The following is a 13,922-nucleotide window of genomic DNA, read 5'->3' on the forward strand; positions in this document are numbered from 1 at the left end:
CTTCACATGCCTGCTCTAAGTGGTAGGTATTGTGTTATTGTCCCCGTTTTACAGATGAGGGAGTTTAGGTAAAGCTAAGGATAGTGAGACAAAATAAGATTAAGTGGTGGACTGGATTTTCAAACCCAGGTAGTGTGCCTTCTTGGTCTGTGCTCTTAACCACTGTATTCAACTAGCTTTTACTATATGTACATACATCTGGAATCCAGGGTTCAATGAGTCTCCCAGAGATTTTAAGGTCAGTCTTCTAGTCACCATCATTCCCTGCTGCTGCTGCTGCTGCTGCTAAGTCACTTCAGTCGTGTCCGACTCTGTGCGACCCCATAGACGGCAGCCCACCAGGCTTCCCCGTCCCTGGGATTCTCCAGGCAAGAACACCAGAGTGGGTAGCCATTTCCCTCTCCAATGCATGAAAGTGAAAAGTGAAAGTGAAGTCGCTCAGTCGTGTCCGACTCTAGTGACCCCATGGACTGCAGCTCACCAGGCCCCTCTGTCCATGGGATTTTCCAGGCAAGAGTACTGGAGTGGGGTGCCATTGCCCTCTCCACCTAGAAGCTGTAATTTCCTATAATCTCCATCTGCCATATGTACACTTCCAGTTCCCCTTTCAGTTCCTTAATTGAGATGGGGTGGGGGTGTCACCTTTAGCTCTCAGTGTTTTCAATCTGCTCTTCATCTGTTCAGAGAAAAATGATGTGATAAATTATCATAGTAGTGCTCATGAGAATTGATTTCACCGTCGCAGGTGTTTTTGTATTGTAAGAGCAGAGCACCTAATTACTGCTCCACACTCATTCACTCTCTAATTAAAAAAAATACAGTGAGCATTGGTAGTGACAGAAAGCTAGGGCTGGGCTGCAGAGGTGAGAAACTCTCACAGGTTGTCACAGAACCAGGCAGAAATAATTAATTTTTGTATGAAAAAATACTCTGTTCTGTGGGAGTTCTGAGGCAATGGAGACCTCCAGTCCAGTATAGTCTGATACTTTCTTCCATATTCATTCATGAGTATCATCAGAAAAGAGCATAGACGCATAGAGAACAGTTTTTAGTGTCTTGCAGATACTCCAGACAATTCCTGGAGAGACAGTTCCTGGCTCGCACAGTTCCCAGCTGTGTGTCCTTAGCAAGTCATTGAACTTCTCTGAGACTTAGTTTGTTCCTATTTATTTTGTATAAAAATAGGGACGTTATTTAAATGAGGATAGTATTTGCCTAAAATGATTGTTGAAAGTTTTAAAAAATATGTGTGTGAAGCACCTGTTGTGATGCCTAATTCAAGTCAGCACTCAGCAGATGAGAGCTGCTAGTCTCACTGCAGCGTGAGATTTTGCCAAGCCACTAGGCAGAATTTCCAGGCAAAGCAAACCCACCAGTGCCCCAAAGGGGCTACCCTCTAGTCTCTTCACAGACCTGGATTCAGGGCTCCCCCCAACCCCCTGCTCCACCCATGTCACAACAGAACCTAGTGCCAATTAGAATCTGACTCTCAGTCAGAATGGAGAAGGAAATGGCAACCCACTCCAGTATTCTTGCCTAGAAAATTCCATGGACAGAGGAGCCTGGTGGGCGACAGTCCATGGGGTCGCAAAGGGTCGGACACAAGTGCGCGACTGAGCACACTTGGTCAGATGGGCTTCCCAGGTGGTTCAGTGGTAAAGAGTCTTCCTGCCAAAGTAGGAGATACAGGAGACCGCAGGTTTGATCCCCAAGTCGGGAAACTCCCATAGAAGAGGAAATGGCAACTCACTCCAGTATTCTTGCCTGGAAAATCTTGTGGACAGAGGAGCCTGGCAGGCAAAGAGTCAGACATGACTTAGTGACTAAGCATGTACTTGGTCAGATTCTTTTTGGAGAGGGTTGAAGAAACTGAGGCATTTTATTGTTCTTTTGCATTTTATCAGGATATAACATACATAGACTCAAATTTTTACCCCATTGACTTTTATTCACTATGCACTATTTTCTTACAGAAAACAGCATCTGAAGTCATTTTTTAGGGGACTAATAGTGAAAGTGCCAAACTTCAGAGTTTACTGTCTCTTTGAAAGAGTTAACCTTTTGCCAAGAAAAAACACTCCCAGCTTAAGCCTTTATCCTTAAGAAAAATGAATAATAACAATATCTGAAGAGAACTTTAGAGTTAATGAGGTGCATGTGTATATATGTAAATATAACATACTAATTTTTCAGTAACATAACCAACCTCAGCAAGTCTAAGTTTTACCTGTATATAGATTGATAAACTGAAGTTTATCAATATATCTCTATATATCTATATACACAACTTGGGAAAGTGGCATGAGAACACATATTTTCTGATCCCAGAGCTGGTGCCTTTTGCTCTGTGTTGCTTTTGGACTTAAACTTAGGACTTTGCAACCCAAGACCTTGGCTACAGTAGAGAGTAGACAGGAAGGTACACTCTCAGGTTCTAACCCTACTGTTGATGATGCAGGAGAAGTTATATAATGTTTGAAAGTGAAAGTGAAGTCGCTCAGTCATGTCCGACTCTCTGTGACCCCATGGAGTTCCTACCAGGCTCCTCTGTCCATTGGATTTTCCAGGCAAGAGTACTGGAGTGGGTTGCCATTTCCTTCTCTATGGGATCTTCCAGACCCAGGGATCGAACCCAGGTCTCCCACATTGTAGGCAGATGCTTTACCGTCTGAGCCACCAGGGAAGACATTGAAATAGGTATATATTTGATGAAATTTGTTTCAGAGAGTGAAAATTGCTGCCCGTCCTCCACTGGGCCATCTAAATGGTCCAGCTTAAAACTAACGGTCCACCAGTTGTGTTTGCTGCCTTTCTCCCTCACAGGGCTGCTCTTTTCTCTGTGTCTTTGGTTTTCCTGGGGAAAAGGCACCTGATGAAATCACTCATGCCTTGGAGAGTGCTGTGGATATATTTGACTTCTGCTCTCAGGTCCACAAAATCCGGTAGGTGTTGACCCTGATTCCCTCTGATTCCTGACTCTGTTGTAGGATATGGGGAGACAGGACAAGGGTCAGGGAAGAGGAAGGCGGGAGACTGTCTTTCTGTCTACATTCATTATTTACTGAATGTACAGGTAGGGTGAGCAAACCCAGCCCTGATGCGGTCAGACGGGGGGATGGTCAAGGCCAGGTAGAGAAAGGATACGCCTAACAAATTCAAATGTACCAGAGAGGGTCTAACTGGATTGTCTCTCTATACTTCTGGCTTACTTCCTGGGAGAGGTCATACTCCAAACTATGTTGGAGACCTGAGATGATTTTTAATAACTAGGAGATAAAGGAAGTACTAGGGCTTCCTCATAGCTCAGTCAGTAAAGAATCTGCCTGCAATGCAGGAGACCCAGGTTTGATTCCTGGATTGGGAAGATCCCCTGGAGAAGGAAATGGCAACCCACTCCAGTATTCTAGCCTGAAGAATCCCATGGGTAGAGGAGCCTGGCAGGCTACAGTCTATGGGGTTGCAAGAGTCGGACATGACTTAGTGACTAAACTACCACCACTGATCTGGTCTCAAGATGATCCACTAAGTCAAATTGTTAAGATAATGTTTACATTTTTGACCCTGGCTGTCCAAGAGCCCAGTGCCCTCAGGCTCCCCCTGTGTACCCCAATAATCTTGACTTGTGGCCCACTCTGGTCTACTCCAACAGGTACCAGCCTTTGCCCTAAGTATTCCATCTTCTCAGCCTCTAGTCATCTGTATATGCAACCATCTTCATGCATTAGAAAAGTTAGTTTTTGATGCCACATAGTTATTTCCTTTTGAAAAAATGACTTAGTTCTTGCTAGTAATCACAAAAGATAGTTATTATTATTATTTTTTTTTTACAACCACAATCATTCTACATTGAAAGTGCATTGGGGTGATGAGATTATTTTCCAGAAAAATAGCTCAGATGAATACTTAAAAGTAGCAGAAAAGTGAACTGAGTTATTACTTCTAAGAACTTAGTTCTCTATCTCAAACTGCCCTTCCTTTATGCCTCCAGGCCATGTACAATGGCCCTAACCTAACTACAAAGGGAAGAGTGTTCTTTTTTGAAAACTCTTTCCTACCCCTCCCCCACCCCATTCATCACCATGTCCCCGCCCTCCCGGCCTTCTCTGTGTTCATTGTCTTTGTCTCTTTCCCACAACTCTCTTTCTCTTTCTCCCCGGAGGCAGCACTGTTTCCATTGGCGTGACCAGCGGGATTGTCTTCTGTGGAATCGTTGGACACTCTGTGAGGCACGAGTATACAGGTGTGCTGAACTAGCTTATGTCCATCTTTCAGCAGACATTGTGCCTTGCCATTGAACTGGGTGGGAGGAGGGAAAAAAATTAGCGAGACATGGACCCTGTGCTCAAAGGTTTACAGTCTGCCAGATGAAACCAAGCCATATCGGTTGGTTTCTGGACACCTCAATGATTACAAAATGTGTATTTCTGGGTCTATGATTGAGTATGAGAAATATGCAGTCTTTAGAGGGGAACCGTGGTAGGCCATGCTTCCCTGGTGGCTCAGATCATAAAGAATCCACCTGCAATGAGGGAAACCTGGGTTCGATCCTTAGGTTGGGAAGATCCCCTGGAGGAGGGCATGGCAACCCACTCCAGTATTCTTGCCTGGAGAATCCTCATGGGCAGAGGAGCCTTGCAGGTTACAATTCATGGGGTCACAAAAGAGTCCGACACAACTGAGTGACTAAGCACACACACACAAATGGGAGGCCATAAGTTCAGGGAATGATGGGCCTTTATGTTAATTTCCTGTTAACATTAAACGATTATTCCTTTAAATTCCTGGGATAGATGAGGACTGATTCTTAAAATTATGAATATTGGCATTACTGAAAAATAGCACTAATCTCAAAAGTAAGTAGGTGTTATCTCAAGATTTCACTGCTCTTTCCTGTTCAATCCTATTAGGGTTTTAAATGCTCAGAAATAATACATTTAAAATACTGCATATATATAAAATACTGAAACAATTATGTCTGAAGTAATACAACTCTGAGATTTTCTTCAAAATAATACAAGGTGGAGAGTGGATGGTTAATGGTTTGGGGGCCTGGGTAATAGATATATAGACTCATGATACCATGCTTTATTGTATGGTCAAATTTCCCCATAATAAACTGGTTTTAAAAAATGAATATCTTAATCGGGAGTATTCAAGTTTATCTCAAAGTACAACATTTAATACCTAATTAGTAGTAGTATTAATTGAGGGCTTACTAGCAGCCCAGCACTTCACAAAGTTCTTTATGTGTATTAATTCATTAATCTCCATAAACTACCCTCTGAGAGAAGTACTGTTATCAACCCCACTTTACAGATTAGAAAACTAAGGCATGGAAGAGTTTAAGTATTTTGCCTAAGTAATTTACTCATAGTAGAGGTAGAGCTTAGATCCAAACCTGCATAGCCTGGTTGCAGAATCTGTCAACTGCAGTGTATTACCTCTTGAAATATCCCCTAAATGAATCCTACAATTCACACCCCTTCCAGCCCTATTTACTTACTCTTACAAAATCAAATGAAGGCTCATGCACAGAAACATACAGACCTAATTTTGTGCCTCCTTTGGAGGTCAGTGGTCCATGTCCAAGCTTACATATGTCTATCTTAAATAGCAGACCAACTATACCTCATTTGAGAGCCCTCAGGCCCTGCTCACCATCCCACTTAAGAGAATCCTCTCCATATTCAAGGCCCTTCTAATCCTTGAGCAGATCATCCCCTTAGCCTCTCAGATGACTAGTTAACTCCTGGTATATTCTAAAATGTGGTTTAGTCGCTAAGTTATGTTATCCAACGCTTATAGCCGTTGGATATATGCTGCTGCTAAGTCACTTCAGTCGTGTCCGACTCTGTGTGACCCCAGAGACAGCAGTCCACCAGGCTCCGCTGTCCCTGGGATTCTCCAGGCAAGAACGCTGGAGTAGGTTTGCCATTACCTTCTCCAATGCATGAAAGTGAAAAGTGAAAGTGAAGTCGCTCGGTCGTGAACGACTCTTAGCGACCCCATGGACTGCAGCCTACCAGGCTCCTCCGTCCATGGGATTTTCCAGGCAAGAGTACTGGAGTGGGTTGCCATTGCCTTCTCCGAGATATATGCTACATATATATGCTATATATATCCATGGGCTATAGCCAGCCAGGCTCCTGTCCATGGGATTTCCTAGGCAAAAATACTGGAGTGGATTGCCATTTCCTTCTCCAGGGGATCTTCCCAACCTAGAAATCGAACCCAGATCTACATTGCAGGCAGATTCTTTACCGACTGAGCTATGAGGGAAGCCATTGGCTAAAGCTGGGTGGTTGAAGGTAAGATTGCTGTGTCATTTGTGAAGGCAAATGGAGTAAAGGGTAAAAATGCCATCTGGGGACAATATGCCTTGGATTACACTGAATTCAGTGGCTATTTTCTCCTTGCTCTTTGCCTTTCTCTCTTCTTCCTATTATAGTCATTGGTCAAAAAGTCAACATAGCTGCCAGAATGATGATGTACTATCCAGGAATCGTGACCTGTGACTCTGTCACCTACAATGGCAGCAACCTACCAGCCTACTTTTTTAAAGAGCTTCCAAAGAAAGTCATGAAAGGTGTTGCAGATTCTGGACCAGTGTATCAGTGTTTGGGCCTTAATGAGAAAGTGTGAGTGTGGGACATTGACCTTGCAGTACTTTTTGTAAAGAAGTGGGAGAATTATGATAGCAAAAATAGTAGGTCACCAATTTCAGATTTGAAGCCATTTCAGAAAATTAAAATCTAGTCCTTCCCAGGCCAAGACCCAGATTTCAAATTCCTTCATCTTCCTCCATCCCACTGATAGTATAACATGGTGGAAGATCCCAGTCTACTGTCAGTTTTTAGACTATGATGGTAATTTATCAAAGGTTGTACAAAAAGAAGAGAGAGTCTTCTCATTTGAGTATCTCTTTGGACTCAGAAGAACCCAATCACCAACCATTAACTATTGATCACTTCAACTGTGTGTTCAGCCATTGATAGGGATTGCTCCTCTTCCAGGTGCTTAGTGACACACATTCTCCCGAAGCCCAGTTTGGGCTCACTTAGGAGCTGAAAATCCCTCAGGACCTTCCAGTCATTTTCATGATATGTTCAAACTCCTTGCAATGACACACAAAGTAACCACCTGCCTTTCCTACCTTGTCTCCTCCTATGTCCCTTCCTCTGGGGGTGTCTAAGGGGATTAGCCTCTCTTTCATTCATTCCATCCCCAGTCTACTAGGAAAACTGCAGTCAATTTTTGAAATCCAGCTCAAGGATCTATTCCTTTCTAAAACTGCCTCTGAAAGCTACCCAATCCCAAGTCCAGCGGTTTAGCTCTCTCCTCTGTGTAACTCTGTAGCGCATTAGAACACTCAGAACAATCACTGACTCAGTGTGCTTTTCACTTCCTACACGGGGAGCTTTTTGAGGATAGTGATTATTTTGTGTTCATTCTTATATTCCCAATGCTTGGTAGGCATCAATACTGATGAATAAATGAATGAACAGCATGGGAAGCTCTATATAGTAGTGCTTGGTGGATGGAAAGTGAAAAGGTATTATTTCTTACATTAGCAAGCTAGAATCTAGGTCTTAAAGGGTCAGATAACAGAATTAGGGCTGTAATTGCTTCAGTGAGTCTTTATTATTCATCTTTGTATTCCCAGGACTCAGCACTGTTCTTGCATGTGTAGATCATCAATAAAATGCTGTTTGAATAAATGAATGAATAATAATTTTTTGTGAGCCCTTATTAAATATTAGGGACTTTACCTCAATATCAATTATATGAGGTAGAAACAAACTAATATTAACTCCATTTTATAAATTTAAAAATGGAGACTCAGAGATTTGTTAGATGACTTGTCCATACTCATAAATCTAGTAATTTATGGAGCCACATTGCTTTCAGATGCCATAGTAATGTTGCATTATAGTTAACCTGGAGAAGGAAATGGCAATCCACTCCAGTACTCTTGCCTGGAAAATCCCATGGACAGAGGAGCCTGGTGGGCTACAGTTCATGGGGTCACAAAGAGTCAGACATGACTGAGCGCCTAAGTGCATAGTCAACCACAAAATCACAGGGGTATACAATAGTACATTTTTATTTATCTCATGAATATGTGGGGTTCAATTGCTCTTGGCTGGATTTGGCTGATCTTGCCTAGGCTTGTTCATATGCCTGGTGTTGAACAGGTTGTCATCCAGGATGACTTCTGATAGGATAACTGGGAATTGTGGCTGACATAACTGGGACAGTGATTCTGTGTATCTCATATTGGTCCGGCCTTCCCTGGTGGCTCAGACGGTAAAGCGTCTGTCTACAATGCGGGAGACCGGGGTTCAATCCCTGGGTTGGGAAGATCCCCTGGAGAAGGAAATGGCAATCCACTCCAGTACTCTTGCCTGGAAAATCCCATGGACAGAGGAGCCTGGTAGGCTACAGTTCATGGGGTCACAAAGAGTCGGACACGACTGAGCAACTTCACTTTCACTTTCATATTGGGCTAGCCCAGGGATGTAGTCATGGCAATATCAGAAGAGCAAGAAAGAGCAAGTCCAATGCACAAACATTTTTCAAACCTCTGTGTCATGTTTGTTAACATCCCATGGGCCAAACCGTCCACAAGGGTGAGCCCAGCATGGGAGGGCACTGCAAAGGGCACAGATACAAGTAGGGTTGAAGAAGTGGAGCGATTAATGCAGTCAGTCTACCATAGAAACTGTTTCTGAACTACCAGGACTATCTGATCCCTAAACCTGCCCTCTTTTTCATTTCTCTATACCATCTCTGAAAATAAGAGACTATGGAAATACACATACAAATATGAACAGGGCCTGTTTCCTGTCCTGAAATCCAATGGGGAAGACAACATACACAAAATTAGCAGTATGGGAGACTTCGGTATGTGCTATAATACAAAGGCATAACAAAATATTTAGTATGATAGTATAGACAGGGAATGAGTCATTTGTTGGAAAAGGCCCCTTTAAGAGAAGATATTATGAAAAAAAGAGAGAGATGATATCATGCAGTGGACAAGCGTATGCCCTTGATCCTCGTTTTAGATATTGCCTCTGTCAGTATCCTCTGTCACCACTACCCATGGGGTCTTGTTCACGTTAAACTCTCTGTACCTCAGTTTTCTTATTTGTAAAATGGACATAATAATAATAATACCTTCTCAATAAGCTTTTTGTCTGGAGTAAAGAAAACGATTATATAAAGCACTTGAAAGTGCCAGGCACGTAGCATGTGTTCCACAAAGATGAGCTATTATTGTTTGAGCAATTGGTAGAATCTTTCTGTGCTGGGAGACAATATAACACATCTAACTTTATTGGGTCCCCTACTGAGTGTCTGGTTTCCCTGGAAGAGGGTCAGTTCTACCAATGCAGACTCAACAAGCATTTTTTGAACAACATATCAGGCTCTGAGTTAAGGCAGCTACGTAAGTTGATTGAAGACTCTATCACCAGGTAAGAACTTCTTTGTTCCCTTCCTCTTGGCATCTGTACCCCTTGAGTCAGGGGACAGACTCCTGTTAGAGATTGAAAAGGAGGCTTTCTGGGAACTAAGAGCTAGTCCCTCTGGCTTTCAATATTTCCCTATTTTGACACTAACATCTTTTTTTTTTTCCTTCTCTTCAGCATGTTTGGGATGGCATACCTCATCTGCAACAGAAATGAGCGTTACCCTTTGCTGGGTAGGTAGTGGGCCTTGATTTTTAAACCTCCTTATTGAACTATAACACGACATACAGAAAAGTACACCAATGATAAATCCTCAGCTTAGTGAATTTTCACAAAATGAACATATAATCGCCATCCAGGCCAAGAAATTAACAAAGAAAAAAAAAAATAGCAGTACTCTGGAAGCCCTCAAATGTTTTATTCCTCTCCCTTTACCCAAAGATCAAAAGTAATTCTAAATTACTTCAGTTCAGTTCAGTTCAGTCACTCAGTTGTGTCCGACTCCTTACGACCCCATGAGCTGCAGCACGCCAGGCTTCCCTGTCCATGACAAACTCACCACCAACATCACCTAAATTACTTAGGCCTGTTCTTAAAATTTATATGAATGAAATCCTACATTGCATAGTTACATAAGCCTTCTTTTAGTCAACATTATGTTGTGAAATTCATCCATATTATTGGCTGTATCTATAATTCATTCATTTTCATTGCTATGTAGTAGAGTTGGCCCTCTGTATCGGCAGTATCAGCATCCACGGATTCAAACAACCACAAAGCAAAAATACCTTAAGAAAATTCCAAAAAGCTAAACTTGAATTTGTTGCACACAAGCAACTATTCATGTTGCATTTACATTGTATTTGCTATTATAATTCATCTAGAGATGATTTAAAATATACAGAGGATATGTGTAGATTATATGCAAACACCATGCCATTTTATATAAGGCACTTGAGCATCTGTGGATTTTGTATCCCTGGGGGTCCTGGAACCAATTTCCTGTGGTACACAGAGAGGTGACTATATTCCATTTTATAAACATACAACAATGTATTCCTCCTGTATTTGTACATTTGAGTTGTTTCCAGTCTGGGTTCTTATGAATAATACTGCCATAAAAAGTTTTGTACAAGTCTTATGATGAACATATGTTTGCATTTCTGCTGTTGGGTATATATATGTATATACAGGTGATATTGTTGCAAAAGGTACAGTTTTGGTAGATGATGCCAAATAATTTTCTAAAATGGTTGTATTTGATTATACTCTGACCGATAGTGTTACAAATGTTCCATTTGCTTTTCATTCTTACCAACAACTTAGTTTTATCAGTCTGTACTTTTAATAATTCTTTTGGTATTATAATGGTATATCATTGTGGTTTCCATCTATTCCAACCCTGATGTGGTTGAGCACCTTTTCCAAATATTTATTGGCCATGTGGAAATCATCTTTTATTAAAGTATCTGTATAGATCTTTTGTTTATTTTTCAATTGGGTTATATGTTTTTATAGATGTGTTGGAATTATATATTCTGAAAATAAGTCCATTTGTTTTTACTGTATGTAACTTTTCCCATTCTGTGCTTGCCTTTTTATTCTGTTAGTGATGTAATTAATGAACACAATTTTTTTATTTTAATGAAATCCAACTTACTAGTTTTTTCCTCTGTAGTTAGTGCTTTGTACACTTTGTGAAATCTTTCCTCACCCACAAATCATGAAGATACTTTCCTACATTCTCTTCTAGAAATTTTGTTTTACCTTTTACTTTTAGAGCTGTGACCCAACTGGCAGTGACGTTTTTGTAATTCTTGGTAAAAGGGACCCTATCATAAGAAAGCTAACTCAAGACTAGACAGGGAAGTAGACATAAAATGAAGTAGAGAAGAGACCGAAGCGAGGATTGGCCTGTGGATTCTGAAGGCAGCCATTTCTAATAATGGCTTGTAGTTTCCTTCTGTCAGAAGGAATAATGGTTTGTAATTTCCTTCTGTTAGACGTGAGCATACCTAAAAGTATAATTATAAATTAAATCCTGGTCATACCTGTGTTAGGGCAATTAAGAGGAGGCTCTGCCCCACACTTTGGTGGGGGTGGTATTAGGACAGAATCTTGCTGTCAGCATAGTCTAAAAGAAGGCACCAGTTCCAGAACAGCAAGGAGCACCCAAACCAGCAGTAATGCCTCACTTTCAGTGCATTCAGGTAGTTTTCAGAGTTTGCATGCACATCATTTCTTCCAAGTCCAGATCCCCAAACTCCTGAAGGCTAGAAAGGAGAAGGAGTGTCTACTCTCACCTTTCTCTAAGGCCTTACTTTCCATCCTAGGATATGCTTGTTGTGATCATGATTGATAGCAAATGGAAATCCTAACCCCCTTTCTACAAGGTCGAGGACTCAGTATGATGGACATACTAGAACACATTGGTATAATATGTATATATTTTGCAGTCTGGTCTAGTTGCCTTTTTGCCCTGATTTCACCAGAATAAGATAAAAATCAGGCCTATATATCATTCCTTAAAGCTGTAAGAAAAAACAGACTGAGGTTAGCAGCATGGAAAGTACTCTTAGAAGAGCTCCTGTAGAAGAACTTCTATATGCACACTGACAACAAAACTAACATGAACAAAAAAAGTGTTTTTTCAAGGGTCAAAAATGCATACAATACTCTCAGATATTAGGACCTTGTTTAAATAGAAACAAGGCACGCATACTTCAAGTCAAGAGGTTAAACTCATTTCAGAACCCAACTAAAGAAAGAATTCAGAAGTTCTTACCTCTATGTGTTGTATACAAATAGAACACAAAAAGCTAGAAGAGTCTGCTCTGCGGCCTTCTGGGCCTGATCGTCTGAGTTCTTGTGTAAACTTTTGGCCAAAGAAGAGCACTATACATCTCACAAAACCAAATTCAAATGCATTTTCAGAAAGGAAATGTTTCATCTAAAAAAAGCAGGATGGTCTACAGAGTTCAGTTCAGTTGCTCAGTCATGTCTGACTCTTTGCGACCCCATGAATTGCAGCACACCAGGCCTCCCTGTCCATCACCAACTCCCGGAGTTCACTCAGACTCACGTCCATCGAGTCAGTGATGCCATCCAGCCATCTCATCCTCTGTCGTCCCCTTCTCCTCCTGCCCCCAATTCCTCCCAGCATCAGAGTTTTTTCCAATGAGTCAACTCTTTGCATGAGGTGGCCAAAGTACTGGAGTTTCAGCTTTAGCATCATTCCTTCCAAAGAAATCCCAGGGCTGATCTCCTTCACACTAAATCTTACCCAGAAATTTACATTACCAAATAAACATGTAAGCTTCTTTGTATGAAATTCTAAACTTAGAGTAGTGCTCTTGGTTTTCAATAGATTTTAAATAACACTTGGGTATATATTAACTGTATCAATGGGGGAAAAATAAAGGGCACTCCACAGTGATCAGTCCATCAAAGAAGGAAGAGTCAGCCCTTATTTGTTCTCTAGCTCTTTTGACAGAACAACCCCACAAGAGACTGAGCCAGACTTGCCTGTAACTGTCCAGGAGTCTCCAGCGGAGGCCTGGGTCGACAGTGGCCTGCTGCAGGGTCAGGGGCACTGACTCCAAAGGTCCTGGGAGCAGGAGCATGCTGGCATAAGTCCTTCTGAAGGAGGTCGCCATTACCACCATTACCCCTACCATAGTTTGGCCTCAGGCCAAACTACAGGGAGGGAACATAGCCCCACCCATCAGCAGAAAATTGGAGTAAAGATTTACCAAGCAAGGCCCCACATGTTAGAGCAAGACCTAGTTTGCCCCTCAGCCAGTCCCTCCCATCAGGAAACTTCCATAAGCCTCTTATCCTTCTCCATCAGAGAGCAGATAGAATGAGAACCACAATCACAGAAAACTAACCAAACTGAGCACATGGATCACAGCCTTGTCTAACTCAATGAAACTATGAGCCATGCTGTGTAGGGCCACCTAAGATGGACAGGTCATGGTGGAGAGTTTTGACTGGCCCACGTGGTTCACTGGAAAAGGGAATGGCAAACCACTTCAGCATTCTTGCCTTGAGAACCCCATGAACAGTATGAAAGGGAAAAATATATGACACTGAAAGATGAACTCCCCAGGTCGGTAGGTGCCCAATATGCTACTGGGGAAGAGTGAAGAAAAAGCTCCAGAGGAATGAAGAGGCTAAACCAACGTGGAAACAACGCCCAGATGTGGATCTGTCTGGTAGTGAAAGTAAAGTCCGATGCTGTAAAGCACAATATTGCACATTAGGTCTATCAAGATAAATTGGAAGTGGTCAAACAGGAGATGGCAAGAATGAACATCAAAAATTTTAGGAATCAGTGAACTAAAATGGACCGGAACGGGCAAATTTAATTCAGATGACCATTATATCTACTACTGTGGGCAAGAATCCCTTAGAAGATATGGAGTAGCCCTCAGAGTCAACAAAAGA

The 13,922-nt window shown here is 41.8% G+C and overlaps 1 protein-coding gene across 4 annotated transcripts in view; it reads left to right on the forward strand.

The window, feature by feature from the left end:
• The window catches only part of ADCY10 (adenylate cyclase 10), an 81,560-nt gene that overhangs the window by 17,369 nt on the left and 50,269 nt on the right, over positions 1 to 13,922 (forward strand). For all 4 annotated transcript variants that reach the window (XM_006051650.4, XM_044944086.2, XM_044944087.2 and 1 more), the window contains 4 exons: positions 2,824 to 2,942; positions 4,164 to 4,240; positions 6,449 to 6,638; positions 9,651 to 9,706. In XM_006051650.4, the coding sequence (XP_006051712.4) occupies positions 2,824 to 2,942; positions 4,164 to 4,240; positions 6,449 to 6,638; positions 9,651 to 9,706 (442 nt within the window). The remainder of the gene's footprint in view (positions 1 to 2,823; positions 2,943 to 4,163; positions 4,241 to 6,448; positions 6,639 to 9,650; positions 9,707 to 13,922) is intronic.

The sequence above is a fragment of the Bubalus bubalis genome, chromosome 6 (genome assembly GCF_019923935.1).
Source record: "Bubalus bubalis isolate 160015118507 breed Murrah chromosome 6, NDDB_SH_1, whole genome shotgun sequence".
NCBI lineage: Eukaryota > Metazoa > Chordata > Mammalia > Artiodactyla > Bovidae > Bubalus > Bubalus bubalis.